The 23690-nt window shown below is 46.5% G+C and overlaps 1 protein-coding gene across 1 annotated transcript in view; it reads right to left on the reverse strand.

Moving 5' to 3' along the window:
* tfa (transferrin-a) overlaps positions 1 to 23690 on the reverse strand; it is a 98208-nt gene that overhangs the window by 60520 nt on the left and 13998 nt on the right. The window contains exons 3-4 of the mRNA XM_070883306.1: positions 11211 to 11313; positions 884 to 1066 (exon numbers count right to left, since the gene is read on the reverse strand). Of these exons, the coding sequence (XP_070739407.1) occupies positions 884 to 1066; positions 11211 to 11313 (286 nt within the window). The remainder of the gene's footprint in view (positions 1 to 883; positions 1067 to 11210; positions 11314 to 23690) is intronic.

Below are 23690 nucleotides of genomic sequence, written 5' to 3' on the forward strand. Positions count from 1 at the left end.
GCGAACTGCTGTGACGTCAACAAGCTGTTTAAGCAGCCAATCAAAATGCAGAATTCTCACAGACAGTGAACAAAGAAGTGGGTAAGTTTTTAAAATTCTAACTTTTAAAAAATGTTAGAGAGAGCGAAACTAAGATTGGGGAAATGGCAAACCTGAAATAAAGATGAACTAACTTTTAAATAAAAATTTAATTTTTCTTTAAAGTTTCTTATAAATGTTGAATTTTATTAAAATGGAAAAATTTGGCAATGCACAAAATTAAAATTAGTCTTTCAGACTATGCTGTTAATACCCTAGTTACACCACTCCCTTTGGGTCAAACTTTTAGTAGGGAATTTAACAGCAATATTACTTCAGAAAAGCAGAAGTTTTCATCATTTTCTCTGACTTGAGAGATTTCACAAAATCTGGGCCAATGAGATTAAAAGGTATGCTTAATTACACAAGTGGTGGATGGTGAGGGGGGGGGGGGGGGGGGTCCTGTGCCTGTTGTAGGACCCTGATTGCAACTTTGAAAGAGAAATGGGCAGAGCATACACAGCACATGCCAGTCCCATTTTTCCAGGCCTACCCAGAGATCCTGAAAGGGATTGTTGGAGGCCTCTTCAAAAAGTTAATTCTTTTGGGTTTTATTTTTTTACTATTTTTGTGGAACCAGGAGTGCTCCTCCAGGCCCCATGAAAATATTCCGGCCCACTGCCAGTCTGTTCTCATGACCACTCAGCTTCTGCTCTCTTTCTGCCCACTCGACACACCTGGTCTGCCTGGTATTGGCAATCTTTTTCAGTTAACTTTTTATTAACTTCTTTGTTACTTTCACTGACCCAGTCTGAGTACAACTATTGAAAAGTTTCTGACAAAAGAAAGCAAGAAAGCACATTACATTGTTCAACAGGGTCGTCTGCATTCAATGTGACTGAATTTTTCTTCAGAATGGTTCCTATCGGGATGATCCAGCCAGCAGATTTACCCAGACCAGTGTGACAGGATTTCTTGCCCCTCAAATCATTGAATCCAAATCTGCTGGTTTTCTTCACCACTGCTACAGCATAATAGCAGGCCTCCCCTGTAACACACAAACGCACAGTCATGTCAGATCATTAGAAGTCTCAGAAATCTCATTTCCAGTTCATACCCAATGCATCCACATCAATTGGTATAATTATTCTGGTGATGGAACAAGCTCAAATCCTTGTGGAAATATTGCAGAAGGCTCTGAAAACACAAGTGATAATGCTTTGTAATTGTCTTAAATAATGGAAAGCAGAATAAGACACACAGGTTATTGAGATCAGTGTGGAGCGGGGTCTATTACCCATATTGAGATCGCTGTATAGTGCGTTCTATTGCATGTTGAGGTTTCTGCCAAGAGTGGACTATCACAGGTATTGAGATACCTGTAGAGAGGCATCTATCGCAGGTATTGATATGCCTGTAGAGAGGCGTCAATCGCAGATAATGAGATACCTGTAGAGAGGCGTCTATCGTAGGTAATGAGATACCTGTAGAGAGGCGTCTATCGTAGGTAATGAGATACCTGTAGAGAGGCGTCTATCGCAGATAATGAGATACCTGTAGAGAGGCGTCTATCGTAGGTAATGAGATACCTGTAGAGAGGCGTCTATCGTAGGTAATGAGATACCTGTAGAGAGGCGTCTATCGCAGATAATGAGATACCTGTAGAGAGGCGTCTATCGTAGGTAATGAGATACCTGTAGAGAGGCGTCTATCGTAGGTAATGAGATACCTGTAGAGAGGCGTCTATCGCAGATAATGAGATACCTGTAGAGAGGCATCTATCGTAGGTAATGAGATGCCTGTAGAGAAGCGTCTATCGCAGGTATTGAAATACCTTCAGAGAGACGTCTATCACAGATATTGAAATACCTTTAGAGAGGAGTCTATTGCAGGTATTGATTTCGCTATAAAGAGGGGTCTATTATAGATTATTGAGATCGCTGTGCAGAGGGGTCTATCACAGTTTAGTGAAATCGCTGTGGAGTGAGCTCTATCAGAGGTTATAGAGATTTGCTGTGGGAGGGGTCTAACACAGGTTATTGAGATTGCTGTGAAGAGGGGTCTATCATAGGTTATTGAGATCGTTGTGGATAGGGATCTATCACAGGCTATAGGAATCACTGTAGACAAGGTCTTATCGTAAAAGTTGTTAGAGGTTCCTATGCACATTTTGAAAGGTTACTCTAAAGAGAAACCCAACTGTTGAGGGTTTTTGGGAGAAGCCAGTTGTAGCTGACGTTCTTTTTCAGGTCCTTTGGAGGCAGCTTCGTTAGTAGGACCTGTATTTTTTGAAATTTGTTCTTGTATATGCACAATTTAGAGACCGTAAGCAACTGATCATTTTTAATGTTTTGAATCAGACATTTGGAAGATGTATAGATCTTTGAGGGAGCTCTCACCCAGATCCACCAATCTAGAATATGACAGTTTTAATAAAGAGAGGGATTAGGGCCAGGAAAGGGATCCAAGCACTTCACTTCAGAATCTGTATCCAGTTGAAATATTTTAACAGAATCATTTCCACATGTAACAATTATGTGACGCACTAAATGATGGACACACCATAAATTAAAGATGCTACCTCTAATCAGAATCTTACTGAAAGATGCAAAACAATTGTCTCAAAATGTCACCATTTCTTGTCTAAAAAGCCCGTGACATTACATTGAGCTCTGCCAGGGCAATGTATGCAACAGATCCGAGTGGCAGACTCACTATAGGGGTGAGCAGTGGGTGCTATTGAGTAACTGCAGGTATCAGGCCCATTATAAATAAAGGACCTAAAATTTGATAAGGCCCGAAAGCAGGTGTGAGGATCACAATGCGGGATCTGCCCGCGGCCATTGAAAGCAGCGACATTTGTGCTGCTGGCTAATTAACATGATTGATGCATTTAGCCCAGTGCTGAGGGCGCTGCTGGTTGGCTGAGTGCTCAGCAGGGGGCCCGGCCCGTTCATGGGATGAGATCTCTATTTGAAGCTAGCCTTCAGTCCTCATCTGAGTCCTCTGCAGCAGAACTTGTGTGCAGGCTGCCTCCTCCGTTCCATCTCCTCCTCCTCTTCTTCTTCTTCCTCATCCTCCTGAGGTGGTCACTGAACCCGTGGTGACCCCTTGCCACTGGACCAAGACCTTGCTCGGCTAAGCCCTTGTGGTGGTTGGAGTGCAACGGCCAACCCTACGTTAAAAGAATTCATGCACAGGCATCTTCCACTCATCTAATATGAAGTTCAGGACCTGGTACGTCAGGACCCTAATGGACAACTCCAACAGTGACAGACCGGAATGCCATAGTTGCCCGGGAACTTAGACGTTTTGACTTTGACATCGCCGCCCTCAGCGAGACCCGGTGGGCAGGGGAAGGCCAGCTCAAGGAACATGATGGAGAGGAAAGGAAAGGAAAACCAGAGGAAGAACTTTCCACCTTCATGGAGTCGGCTTCGTCATCAAAAATAAACTGGTCGGCCGCTCAAAGTCTCCGAGGTTAACGAACGCCTCATGAGGGAGGTGTTGCTACAGTTGTACAGGGCATTGGTGAGGCCACACCTGGAGTATTGTGTACAGTTTTGGTCTCCTAACCTGAGGAAGGACATTCTTGCTATTGAGGGAGTGCAGCGAAGGTTCACCAGACTGATTCCCGGGATGGCGGGACTGACCTATCAAGAAAGACTGGATCAACTGGGCTTGTATTCACTGGAGTTCAGAAGAATGAGAGGGGACCTCATAGAAACATATAAAATTCTGACGGGGTTAGACAGGTTAGATGCAGGAAGAATGTTCCCAATGTTGGGGAAGTCCAGAACCAGGGGTCACAGTCTAAGGATAAGGGGTAAGCCATTTAGGACCGAGATGCGGAGGAACTTCTTCACCCAGAGAGTGGTGAACCTGTGGAATTCTCTACCACAGAAAGTTGTTGAGGCCAATTCACTAAATATATTCAAAAAGGAGTTAGATGAGGTCCTTACTGCTAGGGGGATCAAGGGGTATGGCGAGAAAGCAGGAATGGGGTACTGAAGTTGAATGTTCAGCCATGAACTCATTGAATGGCGGTGCAGGCTAGAAGGGCCGAATGGCCTAATCCTGCACCTATTTTCTATGTTTCTATGTTTCTATGATCCTTCACCTCACTATCCCGGAACCAATGCGCCACATTCATCAGTGCATACAACCCAACACTAGATGCAAGATGAGGCTATCCCCCGTTCCCACAATGACAAATTGATCCTCCTAGGTGACTTTAATGCTAGGGTCGGCAAAAACACAGCCCTCTGGGGAGACATGATTGGCAGAGAGGGGGTAAGGAAATCCAACTCCAACGGCACCCTACTCCTGACAAAATGTCTAGAACATGAACTCCTCATCACCAACACCAGAGGGACAATTACAAGACATCGTGGCAACACCCTCGCTCCAAACACTGGCACCTGCTTGACTATGCCATCGTCCGAGCCAGGGATCGCAAGGATGTGCGCATCACCCGCACCATGACAGAAGCTGATGACTGCTGGACGGACCATCGCCTAATCTGATCCATCATCAATATTAACATAGCCCCAAAGCAGAGGGGACAGCAGAAGCAGTGCTGCAAAAAAGTTAATACCGGGGCACTTAAAGATCCAGTTAAGAGAGCCCTATACAGCCAGCGCCTCACAGCCAATCTGGTGTGCCTTGATGACCCTGAGATGCTGAATCCCCATAGCGCTTGGTTTGCCCTCCAGGCCTCCATAACCAGTGCCTGTGAAGAGACACTTGGTTATTCAACCAGAAAACACCAGGACTGGTTTGATGAAAATGATCAGGAGATCTCAGAACTAATAGTTCGTAAGCACAGAGCATTTCTGAGCTTCAAGCAACAACCCAATTCGGGAGCTACAAAGCAATGTTACAGACAGCTCATAGCTGAGGTCCAACAAAAAACCCGGGACCTAAAGAACAGATGGTGGATGGAGAAAGCGCAGATGATACAACAACTAGCCGACAGCCACGACATGCGAGGATTCTTCATTGCAGTCAAAGCCACCTACGGACCAAACTCCCAAGGCCCCACCCCACTCCTGGCCAAGAACGGGGAAACACTCATCAAGGACACCGAGGCTGTCAGAGTCCGCTGGAAGGAGCACTTTGAAGATCTCCTCAATCGAGACTCTGCCTTTGACTCGAGTGTTCTCAACTCCATCCCGCAGCATGCGACCCACCACCAACTCAGTGAGACCCCAACACTGCACGAGGTAGGCAAAGTCATAAAACAGCTCAAGAATAACAAGGCTACGGGTGCGGATGGAATTCCTGCTGAGGCATTAAAATATGGCGGAGAGGCGCTGTTGGCGCGGATACATGACCTCATCTCTCTCATTTGGAGGGAGGAGAGCATGCCGGGAGATCTCAGAGATGCAGTGATCGTGTCCATTTTTAAAAAGGGGAACAAATCCGACTGCAGGAACTACAGGGGAATCTCCCTGCTATGAACCACTGGGAAGGTTGTCACTAGAGTTCTCCTCAACCGTCTTCTCTCTGTGGTCAAGGAGTTCCTCCCGGATTCACAGTGCAGATTTCGTCCCCTATGGGGAATAACGGACATGATCTTTGCAGCACAACAACTGCAGGAAAAATGCAGGGAGCAGCGCCAGCCCTTAAACACGGCCTTTTTCAATCTTACAAAGGCCTTTGACACTGTGACCGTGAGGGCTTATGGAGAGTCCTCCTCCATTTTGGATGCCGCCAAAAGTTTTTCAACATCCTTCGCCTGCTCCATGACGACATGCAGGCTGTGATCTTTACCAGTGGATCCACGTCCGGACCGGGGTCAAACAGGGCTGCGTCATCGCTCCAACCCTCTTCTCAATCTTTCTCGCTGCCATGCTCCATCGCTGGAGTGGAACTAAACTACAGAACCAATGGGAAGCTGTTTAACCACGCCGCCTCCAGACTAGATCCAAGATCACCCAAACCTCTGTCGTTAAACTGCAGTACACGGACGATGCCTGCGTCTGCGCACATTCTGAGGCTGAACTCCAGGATATAGTCGATGTATTCACCGAGGCATATGAAAGCATGGGCCTTACGCTTAACATCCATAAGACAAAGGTCCTCCATCAGCCTGTCCTCGCCGCACAGCACTGCCCCCCCAGTCATTAAGATTCACGGCGCGGCCCTTGACAACGTGGACCACTTCCCATACCTCGGGAACCTCTTGTCAACAAAGGCAGACATTGATGCGGAGAGTCAACATCGCCTCCAGTGCGCCAGTGCAGCTGTCGGCCACTTGAGGAAAAGAGTTTTCGAGGACCAGGCCCTCATGGTCTACAGGGCTGTAATAATACCCACCTTCCTGTATAGGTCAGAGGCATGAACGATGTACAGAAGACACATCAAGTTGCTGGAGATATATCACCAACGAAATATCCTGCAAATCCACAAAATCCTGCAAATCCCCTGTAGGACATCAGCGTCCTCGACCAGGCCAACATCCCCAGCATTGACGCACTGACCACACTTGATCAGCTCTGCTGGGCAGGCCACATTGTTCGCATGCCAGACACGAGAATCCCCAAGCAATTGCTCTACACGGAGCTCATTCACGGCAAATGAGCCAAAGGTGGGCAGCGGAAACGTTATAAGGACACCCTCAAAGCCTCCCTGGTGAAGTGCAACATCACCACTGACACCTGAGAGACCCTGGCTGCAGACCGCCCTAGGTGGAGAAAGTGCATCCGGAAGGGCATCGAACTCTTCGAATCTCAATGCTGTGAGCGTGAAGAGGTCAGGCGCAGGCAGCGGAAGGAAAATGTGGTAAATCAGTGCCACTCCATCCCCTTCCTCCGACGAATATCTGTCCTACCAGGGTCTGTGGCTCTTGTGTTGGTCTATTCAGCCACCAAAGAACTCATTTTAGGAGTGGAAGCCTCGACTCCAAGGGACTGCCTATGATGATGGTGACAGGGGCTGCGTCTTCAGTTGGCCAAGTTGTGATGAATGCAGCAGACCACCATGAATTGATATGCCCACTCCGGCGAGTACTGGAGGGCTCCTCCCGAGTGGTCAAGGCAATGGAACTGTTGCTACCCGATGGTCTGCTCAATGATGTTCTTCATAGCAGCATGGCTGTCATTATGCTAGTGCTGGCCACGAGTAGTGGTGTTGCGGAGGGGAGTCGTCAGTCAGGTGTAGAGTGGACAGCCTTTGCCACCTAGCAGCCTCCCTCGGATTTGACATGGTGACTGGAAGATTGTTGGTACAGCAGACTGGCACAGGATGAAGGCATCATGACTGCTGCTAGGATATCATGCATTCACCATCAGGATGTGGTCGCACACAAACGGCACATTAAGTGAGTGGTACCTTTTGCGGTTAGGGAACATTTCACCATTGAGATGCGGCGCCTGCAAAGCCACATGTGTGCAGTCGATGGCACCCTACACCATGGGAAAGTCCGATATCCTGGCAAAGCCACATGTGTACACCTCCTGCTTCTCTCTGTTTAGGCATCCTTCTGAGAGCCCTCCATCCCTTCCTCCTCCTCCATCTGAGAGCAGCTTGTCTTTGCTGCCTCTGCTCCATCTCCCTGATATACTGAGCATGAGGAAGACTGTAACTAGAGCCCCCATGACTGGGAGCAAGTGGTGTACTCAGAGTCTCCCAGTAGCTGCCAACCTCATCCCAACGTCCAGCAGCACTCCCTACACACTTTACCAACTTTTCAAATCTCTTCCAGCAACCCAGTGTTAATACAAATTCTGCAAGACTCGGTCCAAGAGCAATAATCATTTTACCTGCAAGTTGGTGTTTCCTTTTAAATAATGCTGGTGGGAGGGTCACTTGTGCAGCTGAAGGCATGTTCAGCTGTGTGCGTTTAGGAGAGGGCATTGAATAGATCACGACATCGCATATGGCAGGTCGTGTGTCAAGTCATCATTACATGCTGACCGGTGTCACGATCTGCCAACTCTGCAAACTGCTGGCGCACGCACGTACCGCCTGTACTATCGGCCTCACTAGGAGGATGCCATTTTTGTTTAAACTGCTATAACTACTGGCACTAAGGTGTCGAATTTCACAGCCAAAGTGCTTTCTCTCCTTTTCTTTTTTTTATAACAGTTTTGTTGTCTGTGTTATATTTACGACATCACAACACACACTTTTACAATATGGCTCTTAACCCAGGAACTTGTCAGGTGACCTGTCACCTGATGTCTTTATTACATTTACAGCAATGGCTACATTACCACAGTAGTCCACCAGGTGGAGAAGTAGTCCATAAGGTGAAACTATATTACATTTCTCCCTCCTTAATGAAGGAGTAAATATAACAATCATCATACATAACTTGTATGGTTATACATAGCAAAAGATATAGACTTATTTTACCATATTTATAAATCAAACTTAACCACTGGTTTCCTGTTTCGAAGAGGATACCTTCACTCTCAAACGGAACCTTCCAAACATGTTGTCGAACTTAGACTCATTCTAGGCTGATCCTGAGGAAAGTTTTCCTCCAAGCAAATTTACATTTGAAAACTCTACAACTTCAGACTATTTGTCTGCCTGACTCAGTCTCAGACTTAAATTCTGACTTTCTCTTGGACTTGTTTCTATTACATTTGATGTAGGATTTGCTACTGGCACTGTACTTGTAATAAGACTATCTGATGAGTCAGAAATAATCAAATCATTCGAACTTTCAACTCCTTCCACATCTGTAGGTAAAATATGATCAATGCGAACAAAGCTAACCTGTCCATGATCAAATATCTTGACCAAATATGTGCGAGGACCACGTATCTTCACCATTCTTCCTGGTAACCACTTTAACCATTTATGGTGATGGTTCTTCACTCTCACCTTCTGATTTAATTTACACCTCTCTCTCTTACTCTACCTCTATCATGATTCTCTTTCTGTCTTAACTGTTTCTCTTTAGATACGTCATAGTGAACTAACATGGTGCTCTCTACCAATTGGCTTTTACACTCATTGAATGCTGCGTCGCATTCTTCTGACCACTTCCAATAGAGCTGTTTTTTCGACAGCTCATTCAGTGGATGTAACACTGTAGCCAAATTTGGTAGGAACTTCCCATAATAGTTCAAAAGACCCAAAAATGATCAAAGTTCAGTGACATTCTTGGGAGTAGGTGCATTCAGCTTTCCCTTGGTTGAATGTAAACCACCTTTGTCTACTCTGTGCCTGAAGTATTCCACTGAATTTTGAAATAACTCACACTTGTGAGCAGTCACTCGCACTCTGTACTTCTCTTGCCGTTTGAGCACTTCATTCAAAATGTTATTGTGGATTTGCCTGTTTGATATTGAAATTACTATGTCATCTAAATAACATCTAAATATTACCCCTTCAATGCCTTGCAAAATCTAGTTCATCACCCCTTGGAATATGGCAGGGGCCGAAGATACTCCAAATGGTAGCCTATTAAATTAATATAGGCCTAGATGAGTATTTATAGTCAAGCATGACATGAACTCCTCATCTAGTTCCAGTTGTAAGTAGGCATTTGTGAGATCCAACTTTGAGAAGATCTGACCACCTGTCAGTGTTGTGAACAAATTTTCTACACTTGGCAATGTATTGGGGAGATTACCCTCTAGAACTTGGTTTACAGTTACTTTATAATCCTCACACAACTTTACCTTACCATCGGACTTAGGTACAACAACAATGGGTGTTGCCCAATTTCATAGATCTATCTTAGAGATAATGTTCTTCGTCTCCAGTCTTTTGAGATCTAGCTCAACTGAATGCATATGGTATGGAACGTGGCTTGCAGTAAACCGATCTAGTGTCCTTCTGTACCCTGACACTCGCCTTGAAGCCTTGGATCGGACTGCCTGTTTCGCCGAACACCTTCGGATACTTCTTGATGACATCATCCTTCGATGCAAATCTCGTTTCAACACGAAAAATCTCACTCCAATCCAGCTTCAGTGATTCCAACCAATTTCTTCCGAGTAAGGCAGGCTTGTTTCTTGCCACCACTAATAGTGGTAAGCTCTGAAATTGATCCTTGTATTTCACCGATACGGTAATATGGCCTACCACAGGAATGTTCTCTCCTGAGTAACCTCGCAGCTTTATCTTGGATTACTCCAATGAGAAATCACACAATTTGTGGAGATACAGCAATTCTGATACTACGCTCACGGATGCACCAGTGTCGATTTCCATGGATATTTTTGTTCCACTTACTTGGATGGTGATACTTTTCGAATCGCTGTTAGATACCCTCATGCTCTTGATGACGTGTAACTCTTCACCTGTTGCTTTTCTTCCATGCTGTGTACTCTCTGAGGATTTCTATTTATAACCTTGAAAGCTGGTTTACTCTTCAGTGGGCATGTCATCGCATGATGCCCAGTTTTTATGCAGAAGAAACACTCTGTCTTCATATATGGACAACTTTGAGCAATGTGTTGTCCCAGACACCGATAGCATGACTTCAATGTTCTGTTACTTTGGCCAGTTGCTGAGGCCTTGGGGCCCAACTGCCTTTTACTTTTAACCTGTAGGCAATTCAGTTGTCAGTACTCACTGATACTTTACTGATCTCGTGTTCCAAAATGATAACTTTCAGCAATTTCCAGGGGCTCAGGACTGTCGTGCTGTTCTAACTTTCTTAGAATCTCCGTAAGTGATGTGTCCTTTGGCATGACAGGAACAAGCACATTTTTCAGCGTTTCATACACCTCGGGGTCTGCTTCAATGAGGAAAATAGCCCGTTTTCTTTTCAACACCACCCGGTTACGGTTTTCATCATCGGGGACTTCGATGATACTATTCGCGGTGAAAAACATTTCTAGCCACTCCCCATACGCTCTGAAAGTCTAATGGTCACAATGAAACTCACCCAAGCACCCTATTATTCCCATAGCCAAGTGTGTTTGTAATTTACCTTCGATTTTAGCTGTTCTGCAAACAAAGGACCCCTCTAGTCTCTCTGTTTGGCTGTAATCATCCATCAACAAAAATTTCAGCTAGGGTGTCCAGGAATCCTATCCTTCATCACCAACGTGATATATTCTTTATGACATCACAACACACACTTTTACAAGATGGCTCTTAACTCAGGAACTTGTCAGGTGACCTGTCACCTGATGTCTTTATTGCATTACCACAGTAGTCCACTAGGTGGAGCAGTTGTCCATAAGATGGAACTATATTGTCTGCATTTGATAAGCGATTACCTGTGATATTCTCAGCTATGATTGGTTTCAGGCGTGGTTGAGGAAGGATGCCTCCCTGATATATATCTCCACCATCCACAGTTATGGCATCTGCTTTACCAGTCTGAGAACAAGAAACATGTATGTTATTAATAGAAAGCAGGTCCCTTCTTTTCAATTAATGCAATTACTGAGGACATCATCTGTTTTTCCCTCTAATTTTATTCCCTCCTTTTCTGAAATCCTCAAGGAGATATATTGATTTAGATCCAATGAAATAGGCAATGTACACACACTGCGATCTGACACACTGATATAAGAGATGTGTTGAGGCTGTGAAAAATTTCTAACCTTAACCCCCCAAAAATGGGTAGATTGGGTTGGGTGGGAGGTTAAAGAGCTAAAAATCTGAATCCCGACCGTAACACACCTTGAACTTGCCCACTTCCGGTTTTAACAGAGGCGGGACGGGGGACGGGCAGCCAACCCGCTCCCAGGAAGCGAGTTTGCATGTTAAATAAGGCTGGTAGCCTTGGATTAACCTGTTTGGTAGGTTTAACTGCGGCCGGCTGGGTTTCCCAGACCTCGGGAATCCCGGTAGCTGCAACGAGGTGAGGACAGCCTCGGGGAGCAACCCTTGTGTGCCAGGAGGAACAGGCGTGCTTCCTCCTGGACCTACTAGCTCACCCCATCAACCTACTCCTCCATACAAATTTTCCCCCACCCTTTGGATGGGAGATCGGACCCCACCCAAGATCAGAATCCCCTCAGAATCGGGCATCGAACCCCAGCCCTCCCCGATGTAATGTATGCACCTGTGAGTATGCTCACAGGTTGGTAGAGCTGTTGAGTTGTGAATGACTTAGCCAGTCACGTGAAGTTCACAAGACTCAATAAAACCCCAACCAGTTGGGTTCAGAGGATCCATGATGAGCCAGGTGGTTATGAGCCTGGTGGATGAACTGGTAATGTGTAGTGTGATTGTTAAACCTTTGCTAATAAACCAACTAGTTCTTAATAGCAATGTGTTGCTATGAATTGTTAAGCAAAGGACCCATGAAGCAAATACATTACACCCAGAGTTGGGGATCAGTCCACTTCCCCCCTAGGGCCGGCGCTCACACATACCTGCAGCTGATGCCTCTTCTCCAGCGTTCCCCGCCCGATAGGAATGTCAGCCTGATTCACAGGCAGGCTTCCGGACGGGGAACCTGTCCGTGATGTCACACACACACACACAGTTACAACTCCACAGCCTGCGGGGGAAACTCGGACTTCCAAGTTTCCCACACTCTACCAGGATCCCCTGCTCCTGGCAGGTCCAGAAGTAAAACTATTGGGGTTCCAGCACTATCCCCTGGGCACTCAGTACCTCCCCTTACACTGATGTAACTCTTCTGTGGTCACTATCCAGTGACTATCCACAACTTCCATTCCCTGTATGTTGTCTGAGTCACTTACAATTTTCAAGTCAAAACACACCTTATCTCTAAAGTCTTCCCTTACATACTTGGTCATGAAGCAGCTGTGCATTATATTTACTAACTTGGACCCCAGACAACTTCAGTATTTCCAATAGGTTGATTGAAGTGAGCTTCCAGCTTTCACATAGCTTTGTCTCTTCATAGAGCAAACTGTTTTCCTTCTTATTCTGACCCTCGTGGGTCTGTAACATACCCCTAGTGTTAGCTTTGCCTTTTTTGCATTAAAGCTTTCAAAGATATCTAAGAGGAGTAACTATCCACCCAGCACCAATGTCTTTAACTTCCCAGATATCCCTGTCAAATATATTATCTCCTTTTCTGTCTTCTGTATCTTTCCAGAATACTTTATACTCCTGCATGATACATTTGTTACCATCCGCAGGGGTCAACCATGCTTCTGGTCTTCCTAACATATCATAGTTCCTTCTTGTCAAAACAGCATCTAGTTTTGGCAGCTTATTTCTAATGTTTCTACCATTCAGGTTTATAGTTCTTCTTATAGAGTTGTCTCCTTTCTTGATCCCCTTTATCTGCCTGTTACTGGAATGTGCCCTTGAATGTCTGCAAGTTATTGTCTTCATGCCCACCTGTTACCTTCAATTCTTTTGGGATCCAATTCCTCCCCCCAAGTTATCAAATGTAACTGATTCTCTATAGCCAGCTCCATGTTCTTTACAACTACCACTGCTCATGATTCTTTAAGTCTCGCCTATTTCTCCTGCATCAGTCCTTTGGTCCTGAAAATGTTCCTGGTTACTTATCTGTTGTGTATATAATAACTCAATAGACTGAATACTGTAAACTCCGAACAGGTACAAACCTGGCTCTACTTTATTAGGGCCCAAAGTGATTACATTACATGATGGCTGGCCTTTTATATCTGGGCCGCACACATGTCCGCACAGCCCAATGACCTCTGACAGTGGTGCCACCTGGTGGCTAGTAAACCCAAGTATACATACATGACAATATCCCCCTTTAAGATATTAGTAACGGTCTTTTTACAAATTGAGATGGTCTGGGGCTTTCCGCTTCCGAGTTGAACATCTCAGTTCAACTCCAGCTTTGGGCGAGCGTTCTGAGTCTGTTATGACTGCGGGCTGGGTAGCCGATCTAATGTGAGCAATGACCACGTCAGGGATTGAAAGTCCAGATTCATTGATTATGTCAGGGATTGAAAGTCCAGATTCATTGATGACAGTGGAGTCCTCTGATGACTGAGGGTAGATTGGTTGGTCGCTGATTGTGTCTACCTCAGACTGTTCCGGTTCATCCGTGTGCCACAGCTTGATCTGATCGACATGTTTCCTGTATGTCTGTCCATTCTTGAGCTTAACGATAAACACTCTGTTACCCTCCTTGGCCATAACAGTACCGGCGATCCATTTGGGACTTTGACCATAATTCAGTACATACACAGGATCATTGATAGAAATGTTGCGTGACACAGTAGCACGATCATTATACCTTTGCTGACTTTGACGTCTGTATTTGAAACGATTATTCAAGTCAGGGTGGACAAGAGAGAGCCTGGTCTTGAGACCTCTCTTCATCAATAGTTCAGCAGGGGAGATGCCGGTAAGCATATGGGGTGGTCTTGTCCTGTAACTAAGCAATTTGCGTGACAAGCGAGTTTGCAGTGAGATGGTCCTTACTCTGCTTGATAGTTTGGACCACATGCTCTGCTTGTCCATTGGATGCGGGTTTGAATGGTGCTGACCTCACATATTTGAAACCATTACGTTTCATTAATTCTTGAAACTCCATACTGGTGAAGCAAGATCCGTTGTCGCTTACAACAATATCAGGCAGACCATGCGCAGAAAACATGACATGAAGGCTCTCAATGGTAGTTGTGGATGTGCTGGATGACATGATTGTACACTCTATCCACTTGGAATATGCATCCACCACAACTAAGAACATCTTTCCCAGGAAGCAACCTGCAAAGTCGATGTGCATCCTGGATCATGGTTTAGATGGCCACGACCACAGAATCAGCGGCGATTCCGCTGGTGCTTTACTAAGCTGCATGCAAGTGGTGCACTGATGCACACATGATTCCAGATCAGAGTCAATTCTAGGCCACCGTACATGAGACCTGGCAATGGCTTTCATCATGACAATACCGGGAAGCAAGCTATGTAGATCATGCACAAATCTCTCTCTGCCTTTCTTGGGTATAACAACACGATTGTTATACCCACAGTATATAATCTGATTGAATGGATAGTTCGTCTTTGCAACGGATGTAAGGTTTGGTCTCCTCAAACATTTGCTTGGGTATGGCAGACCAATCACCACTAAGGATACAACATTTCACAACCGATAATATCGGGTCCTGGCTGATCCAGGTCTTAACTTGTTGGGCCGTGACAGGGGTTCCTTCACATTCAAAAGCATCCATGACTAACAGTAGGTCTGCCGGTTGTGGCGTTTCCACCTCCGGTGTGGGCAACGGCAGACGACTCAATGCATCGGCACAATTCTCAGTGCCAGGTCTATGGCGAATGACATAATCATAGGCAAATAATGTCAGCGCTACCTCTGGATGCGGGACGATGCATTGGTATTGGTACCTTTGTTTTCCAGAAACAATGAAATGAATGGCTTGTGATCTGTTTCCAGTTCAAACCGAAGACCAAACAGGTACTGATGCATCTTTTTAACCCCATACACACAGGCTAGTGTGTCTTTCTCTACCATGCTGTAGGCTCTTTCCACATTTGACAAACTTTTTGAAGCATATGTAACAGGTTGTAATTTGCCCGACTCATTAGCTTGTTGGAGCACGCAACCAACATATGACGAAGCATCACAGGCCAATACTAGACGCTTACATGGATCATAATGTACCAGCAGCTTGTTCGAGCAAAGCAGATTAGTAGCGTTCTCAAAAGCTCTACCTTGAGACGCACCCCAAACCCAGTTGTCGCCTTTTCTTGGCAACATGTGCAGTGGCTCTAATAAGATGCTCAATCTAGGCAAAAAATTACCGAAATAGTTGAATAGACAAAGGAACGAACGCAGCTCCGTCACATTCTGAGGCTTGGGTGTATTTTTGATGGCCTTGGTTTTTGAGTCCGTAAGCCTGATACTGTCAGCAGCAATTTTCCTCCCCAGGAATTTGACTTCCGGTGCCATGAAGACGCACTTCGAGTGTTTCAATCTGAGCCCCACTTTGTCCAGACGATGTAGAACCTCTTCCAGGTTGTACAGATGTTTGGCGGGGTCACGACCTGGGACCAGTATGGCAATTTGGAACATGACAGTTCTGGGGATGGACTTCAGTAGACTCTCCATGTTCCTCTGAAATATGGCTGCAGCTGAGCGAAATCCAAAAGGGCACCTGTTGTTGATAAACAGTCCTTTATGAGTGTTGATGCATGTAAGTTTCTTCGACGTGTCGACCAGCTCCTGTGTCATGTAGGCCAATGTCAGATTCAGTTTTGTGAATGACTTCCCCCCAGCTCGCGTTGCAAACAGGTCATCAGCCTTCGGTAACGGGTATTGATCCTGTTTCGAAACTCGGTTGATCATAACCTTGTAGTCTCCATAAATCCTGACAGTGCCATCACTTTTCAACACGGGAACAATGGGGCTAGCCCATTCATTAAAGTCAACCGGTGATATGATCCCTTCACGTTGGAGTCTGTCCAGTTCGATTTTGACCGTCTCCCTCATCATGTACGGAACTGCCCGAGCTTTATGATGGATGGGTCTTGCATCCGTGTCCACGTGGATCTGCACCTTGGCTCCTGTGAAATTGCCGATACCTAGTTCAAACAGCGAGGGGAGCTTGCTCAGCACTTGAGCACATGGAATATCCGACGACGGCGACAATGCTTTGATCTCGTTCCAGTTCCATTTGATTTTTTTTCTAACCAGTTTCTGCCGAACAGCGTTGGATCATTGCCTGGAACAATCCATAACGGTAAATCGTGAACCGCACCGTTATACGACACCTTGATTACTGCACTGCCAATCACCGTTATGAGTTCTTTAGTGTACGTACGCAACTTGGCATTGACTGGACTCAGCTTAGGCCGAACAGCCTTAGTATCCCACAGCCTGTCGAATGTCCTCTGACTCATTATCGATTGACTCACACCATTAAGTTTTACATTAATAATTATCGGTTGGCTCTTTGTTAGGAGCGAATACAGTCCATATACTTCCTCCACTGGTATCTCGGATTGCATATCCGGATCCGCGCTGGACTGGTCATCCTCCTCCATGTGGTGTGTCGCAGCACGCTTGCTCAGTTGCGGAAACATGCGCTGGAGATGTCCCACTCTCGAACAGTCTTTACAAATATACTGTTTAAACCAACACTGATGATGCCGATGATTTCCCCCACAACGCCAACACAGTGATATCGGATTCACTCCTGCTGGTGGACTTTGAGCAGCCATAGGTTTCACGTATGGTAGACCCTGCCATATGCAGCTCTGCTAAACGACGATGCTATCTTGTTCATAGTACTTGCCGAATTCCGATTTTTCAATGATATCTGCTTTAAGCTTTTGTCCGTCGTCATGCATGCCTGGGCAATCATGATGGCCTTGCTCAAATCCAGCGTCTCTGCCGCCAGTAGCTCACGCAGGATCACCTCGTGGTTGATGCCGATTACAAAGAAGTCCCGCAGCATGTCTGCCAATGCTGTTTCAAACTTACACAGTCCAGCTAGATGTCTTAGGTCGGCAATGAATTCAAATACATCCTGGCCCTCAGAATGAACGTGCATATAGAATCGATATCTTGAGATGATGATGCCTTCATCTGGTTTGAGATGGTGACGCACACAATGTTTCATAGTCCTTGTTCATTGGACTTAAGGGTGAGAGGAGATTCCTTATGAGACCATAGATTTTCGGACCGCAAACCGTGAGGAGAAGCGCCCGGCGCCGAACTGCGTCTGCTTCTTTCTCCATTTTGTTGGCCACAAAGTACTGGTTCAAGCAGGCTACAAAATCTGCCCAATCTTCTCCCTCCACGAATCGCTTCAGAATTCCAATTGTGCTCATTTTTGCATGCGAAGGTTCTTGTTACCTCGTCGCCAAATGTTCTGTATGCAATAACTCAATAGACTGAATACTGTAAACTCCCAACAGGTACAAGCCTGGCTCTACTTTATTAGGACCCAAAGCAATTACATTACAAGATGGCTGGACTTTTATACCTGGGCCGTACACACGTGCACACAGCCCAATGACCTCCGACAGTGACACCACCTAGTGGCTAGTAAACCCAGGCATACATACATGACAATATGAAAGTGATATCATTTATTTCGAACTATGTTACCAGCTACATATTTAGATTCACAATTTTCTAGGTGAATTCCTTTTCTTCCTAAATATTGGAAGTATACCACAGAACTTTGAATGTCCTACCTGTGTTTTGAGTCAATTCTCACATGTGACTTTTAATGCCCCTATATTGTTTCTTCCCATTTACCCCTAAATGGACTATGAGAATTGACTCTATCCCTTTCAGTAGCCCTTTTAACTTTCTTCAATATGCACTGATCTGCTTCAGGTAAACAGCGCAATACTCTATATTGTCGTCGTGATACAAATGTATGTCCACCTTTCCCAGAACTGCAATGTTCATATGCCTTTCAGTCACCATCTTTGTCCTAACAAACTTCTGTTTTTTAGCTATTCCTGTGACCTGGTTTTCTTCTGTATTATAGGACAGTGCCTGGTATCTGCTCGGCCCTGTACTTTCTGAGTAACTTCACAAGTCTTCTCACCTTTTCTACTACTTTTTCGAACCAAAATCCATCCACTGCCTCATTTACCTCTTTGCCATCATTCCTTGTCTTGCCTCTACCCTAATTTTCTTGGGTTCCCAGTAACCCTGTACATGATTGTGCTCGTCGCCTCCTTCCCCAATAATTCACTCTCAAGACTCTACCAGCTTGTCCTTTTCACTGATCTCTATAGATTGACTAGTACTATAACCCCCCCTGCTTTTGGATGCTTCTGTGAATTCTTAAATCCTCTCTCTTAATCCATGGCCCTTTTGTTAAGCTTCTTGACAACAGACAATTTCCATGGGCTAGATTTTATACTTTTATTTGCATGCATAATGCCCACTAAATGTCCATTTTACCGCTGAAATGAGGTATAACAAGCAGATATTGCCCATTTATCCACAAAATGGAAACTGACGGCTACTTTTCAGACACTTATCGGCGAGCGTTATTTTCCCCATGTACGGAACGCCGGGAAAAAGATAATATCGCCCGCCCACTTTATTTTGTCGTAAAGATCACATTTGCCGAAACTAACGCCCAGGAAATCGGCCAGCATCACTTTTACCACCTCGCACACATCTCGCCCACAATATCGCTCACCCAAAAAACCGCTGGGAAAAAGTGGAACTAACCAGAACTACTCACAGCGGTGTGGACGCCATGTTCTAAATCACATCGCATCATTTAAAAGGCTGCTCTGCTTTAACCTCGGGGGAGTTCGGATGTACTTTGGAGGTGATGTATATTGTGTTCCTAACACAGATGAGGCTGCACACACGCAGGTTAAAGTAACAGTGACCTCAGTCTTTAATAAGACACTCCAGAGTGAGGAACAGGCCTTAGGGGCCGGCTTATATACAGTGCTCCCAAGGGATGCTGGGATTCCTTGGGACTTCAGGGGATGAGCTCCCTGGTGGCGGAACATGGGAGTGCATGCTTTACAGATACACATCACTGCTCCGCCCAAAGTCAAAGTGAAAACTATTTACAAGGTGAGGCGGTCGGGAGCCTTTCCTTCCCTGGTGGACCGCCTCAGTACAAATGTCTGTTCTGGTGTGTTGGCTGTGCCCTGGCTGGGCTGGCATATTGTTGGCCCTGCAGGGCTGCTTGGTGATCCTGGCCTTGCTGGGCTGTTGGGCGTGATGGGTTCAATTTCCTGGTCCGGCATGATGTCGTTGATCCTTTGGGTGTGTGTTATGGGTTCGAAAAAGGTGGTGTCTGCTGTGGGTTGTTCAGGGCAGTCTGTGAACCGCAACCTCGTTTGGTCCAGGAGCTTTCTGCAAATTTGTCCATTATCTAGTTTGACTACAAACACCCTATTCCCTTCTTCAGCTATCACCGTGCCCACGATCCACTTAGGATCATGCACACACACAGGGTCATTCAGATCAATTTCCTGTGACACAGTGGTGCGACCATCGTTTACATTTTGTTGCTGTCGCCTGCTCTCTACCTGATCATGCAGGTTGGGGTGAACCAGCGAGAGTCTGGTTTTAAGTGTCCTTTTCAGGAGTAGCTCAGCCGGGGGCACCCCTGTGAGCGAGTGGGGTCTCGTGCGGTAGCTGAACAGTACTCAGGACAGGCGGGTTTGGAGTGAGCCTTCTGTGACTCGTTTAAGGCTCTGTTTGATTGTTTGTATTGCCTGCTCTGCCTGCCCATTGGAGGCTGGTTTAAACAGGGCCAAGGTGACATGTTTGATCACATTGCGGGTCATGAATTCTTTAAATTTGGCACTGGTGAAACATGGCCCGCTGTCACTGACCAGTATGTCAGGCAGGCCGTGGGTGGTAAACATGGCCCTCAGGCTTTCAATGGTGGCGGTGGCGGTGCTTCCCGACATTAGTTCACATTCATTCCATTTTGAAAAAGCATCCACCACTACCAGGAACATTTTACCGAGAAACGGGCCCACATAGTCGACATGGATCCTCTGACCATGGTCTGGTGGGCCAGGACCACAAACTTACTGGTGCCTCTCTGGGCATGTTGCTCAACTGAGCACATATGCTGCATTGCCGTACACATGACTCTAAGTCAGAGTCAATACCGGGCCACCACACGTGCGATCTAGCTATCGCTTTCATCATTACTATACCCGGGTGTGTGCTGTGGAGATCAGAGATGAACGTCTCCCTGCCTTTTTTGGTAGCACTACGCGGTTACCCCACAACAGGCAATCTGCCTAAATGGACAGCTCGTCCTTTCGCCGGTGGATCGCCTTGATTAGCTCTTGCATTTCAATGGGGATGCTGGCCCAGCTCCCATGCAGTACACAGTTTTTTACTAGGGACAGCAGAGGATCTTGGCTGGTCCAAGTCCTAATCTGGCGGGCCGTGACAGGTGATTTATCATTTTCAAACGCTTCCATGACCATCAACAAATCTGCGGGCTGTGCCACCATCAACAAGTTTTCAGGCTGCGCCATTTCCACCCCCGTGGTGGGCGATGCTAGTCGACTGAGAGCATGCGCACAGTTCTCGGTGCCTGGCCTGTGGCGGATGGTATAGTTATACGCTGATAGCGCGAGTGCCCACCTTTGTATGCGGGCTGAGGCATTAGTATTTATCCCCTTATTTTCAGCAAACAGGGATGTGAGGGGCTTGTGATCGGTTTCCAGCTCAAATTTGAGGCCAAACAGGTACTGATGCATTTTCTTTACCCCGAACACACACGCTAATGCCTCTTTCTCAATCATGCTACAGGCCCTCTCGGCCTTAGACAAACTCCTGGAAGCATAGGCGACAGATTGCAACTTCCCCGCAACATAAGCTTGTTGTAATACACACCCGACTCCATATGACAACGTGTCACATGCTAGCACAAATCTTTTACACGGGTTATACAATACAAGCAGCTTGTTGGAGCATAAAATGTTTCTGGCTTTCTCAAAAGCAATTGCTTGTTTTTTTTCCCCATACCCAGTTCTCACCTTTGCACAATAACACATGCAGGGGCTCTAAGAGGGGGCTTAACCCCGGTAGGAAGTTACCAAAATAGTTGAGGAGTCCCAGGAACGACCGCAGCTCCGTGACGTTCTGTGGCCTGGGTGTGTTCCTGATAGCCTCTGTCTTGGCGTCTGTGGGTCGAATGCCATCCGCCGCGATCTTTCTCCTCAAAAACTTCACTTCTGTTGCCATGAAGACGCATTTCAACCTCTTCAGCCACAACCCTACGCGATCCAGTCACTGGAGGACCTCCTCCAGGTTTTGTAGGTACTCGGCGGTATCCTGACCCGTGACCAATATGTCGTCCTGAAAGACCACCGTGTGTGGTACGGACTTGAGTAGGCTCTCCATGTTTCTCTGGAAGATCACTGCAGCCGACCGAATTCCAAATGGGCATCTGTTGTAGATGAACAGTCCCTTGTGCGTGTTGATGCAGGTGAGGCCCTTCAAAGGCTCCTCCAGCTCCTGCATCATGTAGGCCGAAGTCAGGTCAAGCTTGGTGAACGTCTTGCCTCCTGCCAGCGTCGCAAATAGGTCGTCTGCCTTAGGTAGCGGGTATTGGTCCTGTAGCGAGAAACGATTAATAGTTACTTTGTAATCGCCACAAATCCTGACCGTGCCATCACTTTTGAGTACTGGAACAATCGAGCTGGCCCACTCGCTGAACTCCACTGGGGAGATGATGCCCTCGCGTTGCAGCCTGTCCAGCTCGATTTCCACTCTCTCCCTCATCATGTGAGGTACCGCTTGAGCCTTGTGGTGAATGGGTCGTGCCTCGGGGACTAAGTGGATCCGCACCTTCGCCCCAGAAAAGTTTCCAATGCCTGGCTCAAAAAGGGAAGGAAATTTGTTAAGAACCTGGGTACATGAGGCCTCATCAATATGTGATAGCATTTGGATGTCATCCCAGTTCCAGCGGATTTTGCCCAGCCAGCTCCTTCCAAGCAGTGTCGGACCATCGCCCGGGACAATCCAGAGTGGCAGTTCGTGCACTGTGCCCTCCTAGGTGACCTTGACCATGGCACTGCCCTGGACAGTGATAAGCTCTTTGGTGTACGTTCTCAGTTTCATGTTGATGGGGCTCAGGGCTGGTCTGAATGCCTTGTTGCACCACAGTCTCTCAAACATCTTTTTACTCATGATGGATTGGCTAGCGCCAGTGTCCAGTTCCATGGCTACAGGTAAGCCATTCAATTTGACGTTTAACATTATAGGTGGACATTTCATCGAAAATGTGTGCACCCCCTATATTTCAGCATCTGCCTCCTCTCTCTGAGGCTCGAAATTGCTTTGATCCACCATGGACCGATTTTCCTCTGCCACATGGTGGTTAGCAGGTTTTGCAGAGCTTGCAGCTTGTTTGCAACCTCGTTGGAGGTGCCCCATTGTTGCACAGCTCTTGCAACACACCCTTTGAAGCGGCATGAATAGGCTGAATGGAAGCCTCCACAATGCCAACAAGGTGTGAATTGCCTTGCATTCATCCTTTGTTGGGGACTCTGAGTCATCTGGGTCACCTGAGACCTGCTGGCAGTTGCAGACTCGTGGTTTCTGCCCTGTACATTTCTGCTCGCAAACACAGTTCCAGTTAATTTATGAACATTACTAACACTTGTGTGCTGAGAGATTTGTTTGGTGTTATCACTGGTGGATATAAACACCTGTGCTATCGCAATGGCCTTACTGAGGGTCGGTGTCTCTACAGTCAAAAGTTTTCGTAGGATGGTCTCATGGCCAATGCCCAATACAAAAAAGTCTCTGAGCATTTGCTCCAGGTAGTCATCAAACTCACATTGTCCTGCAAGTCGCCTTAGCTCGCCACTTCCTGACCTTCAGATCGCTGGCACGTGTAGAACCGATACCTCGCCATCAGCACGCTCTCCCTCTGGTTAAGATGCTCGCGAACCAGTGTACACAGCTCCTCATACGACTTATCTGTGGGTTTCACCGGAGCCAGAAGAGGCTGTAGGTCGGTGCCCCACAGACTGTGAGGAGGACCGCTCTCCTTTTTGCAGGGCTTCCTTCTCCGTCCAGCTCATTGGCTACAAAGTACTGGTCTAGCCATTCGACATAGGCTTCCCAGTCCTCAACCTCCGAGAACTTCTCCAGGATGCCTACAGTTTGCTGCATCTTTGCGTTGGATTCGTATTCTCGTCGCCAGTTATTGTGTTCCTAACACAGATGAGGCTGCACATAGTGAGGTTAAAATAACAGTGACCTCAGTCTTTAATAAGACACTCCAGAGTGAGGAACAGGCCTTAAGGGCCGGCTTATATACAGTGCTCCAAGGGATGCTGAGATCCCTTGG

This window comes from Pristiophorus japonicus, chromosome 6 (genome assembly GCF_044704955.1).
Source record: "Pristiophorus japonicus isolate sPriJap1 chromosome 6, sPriJap1.hap1, whole genome shotgun sequence".
NCBI lineage: Eukaryota > Metazoa > Chordata > Chondrichthyes > Pristiophoridae > Pristiophorus > Pristiophorus japonicus.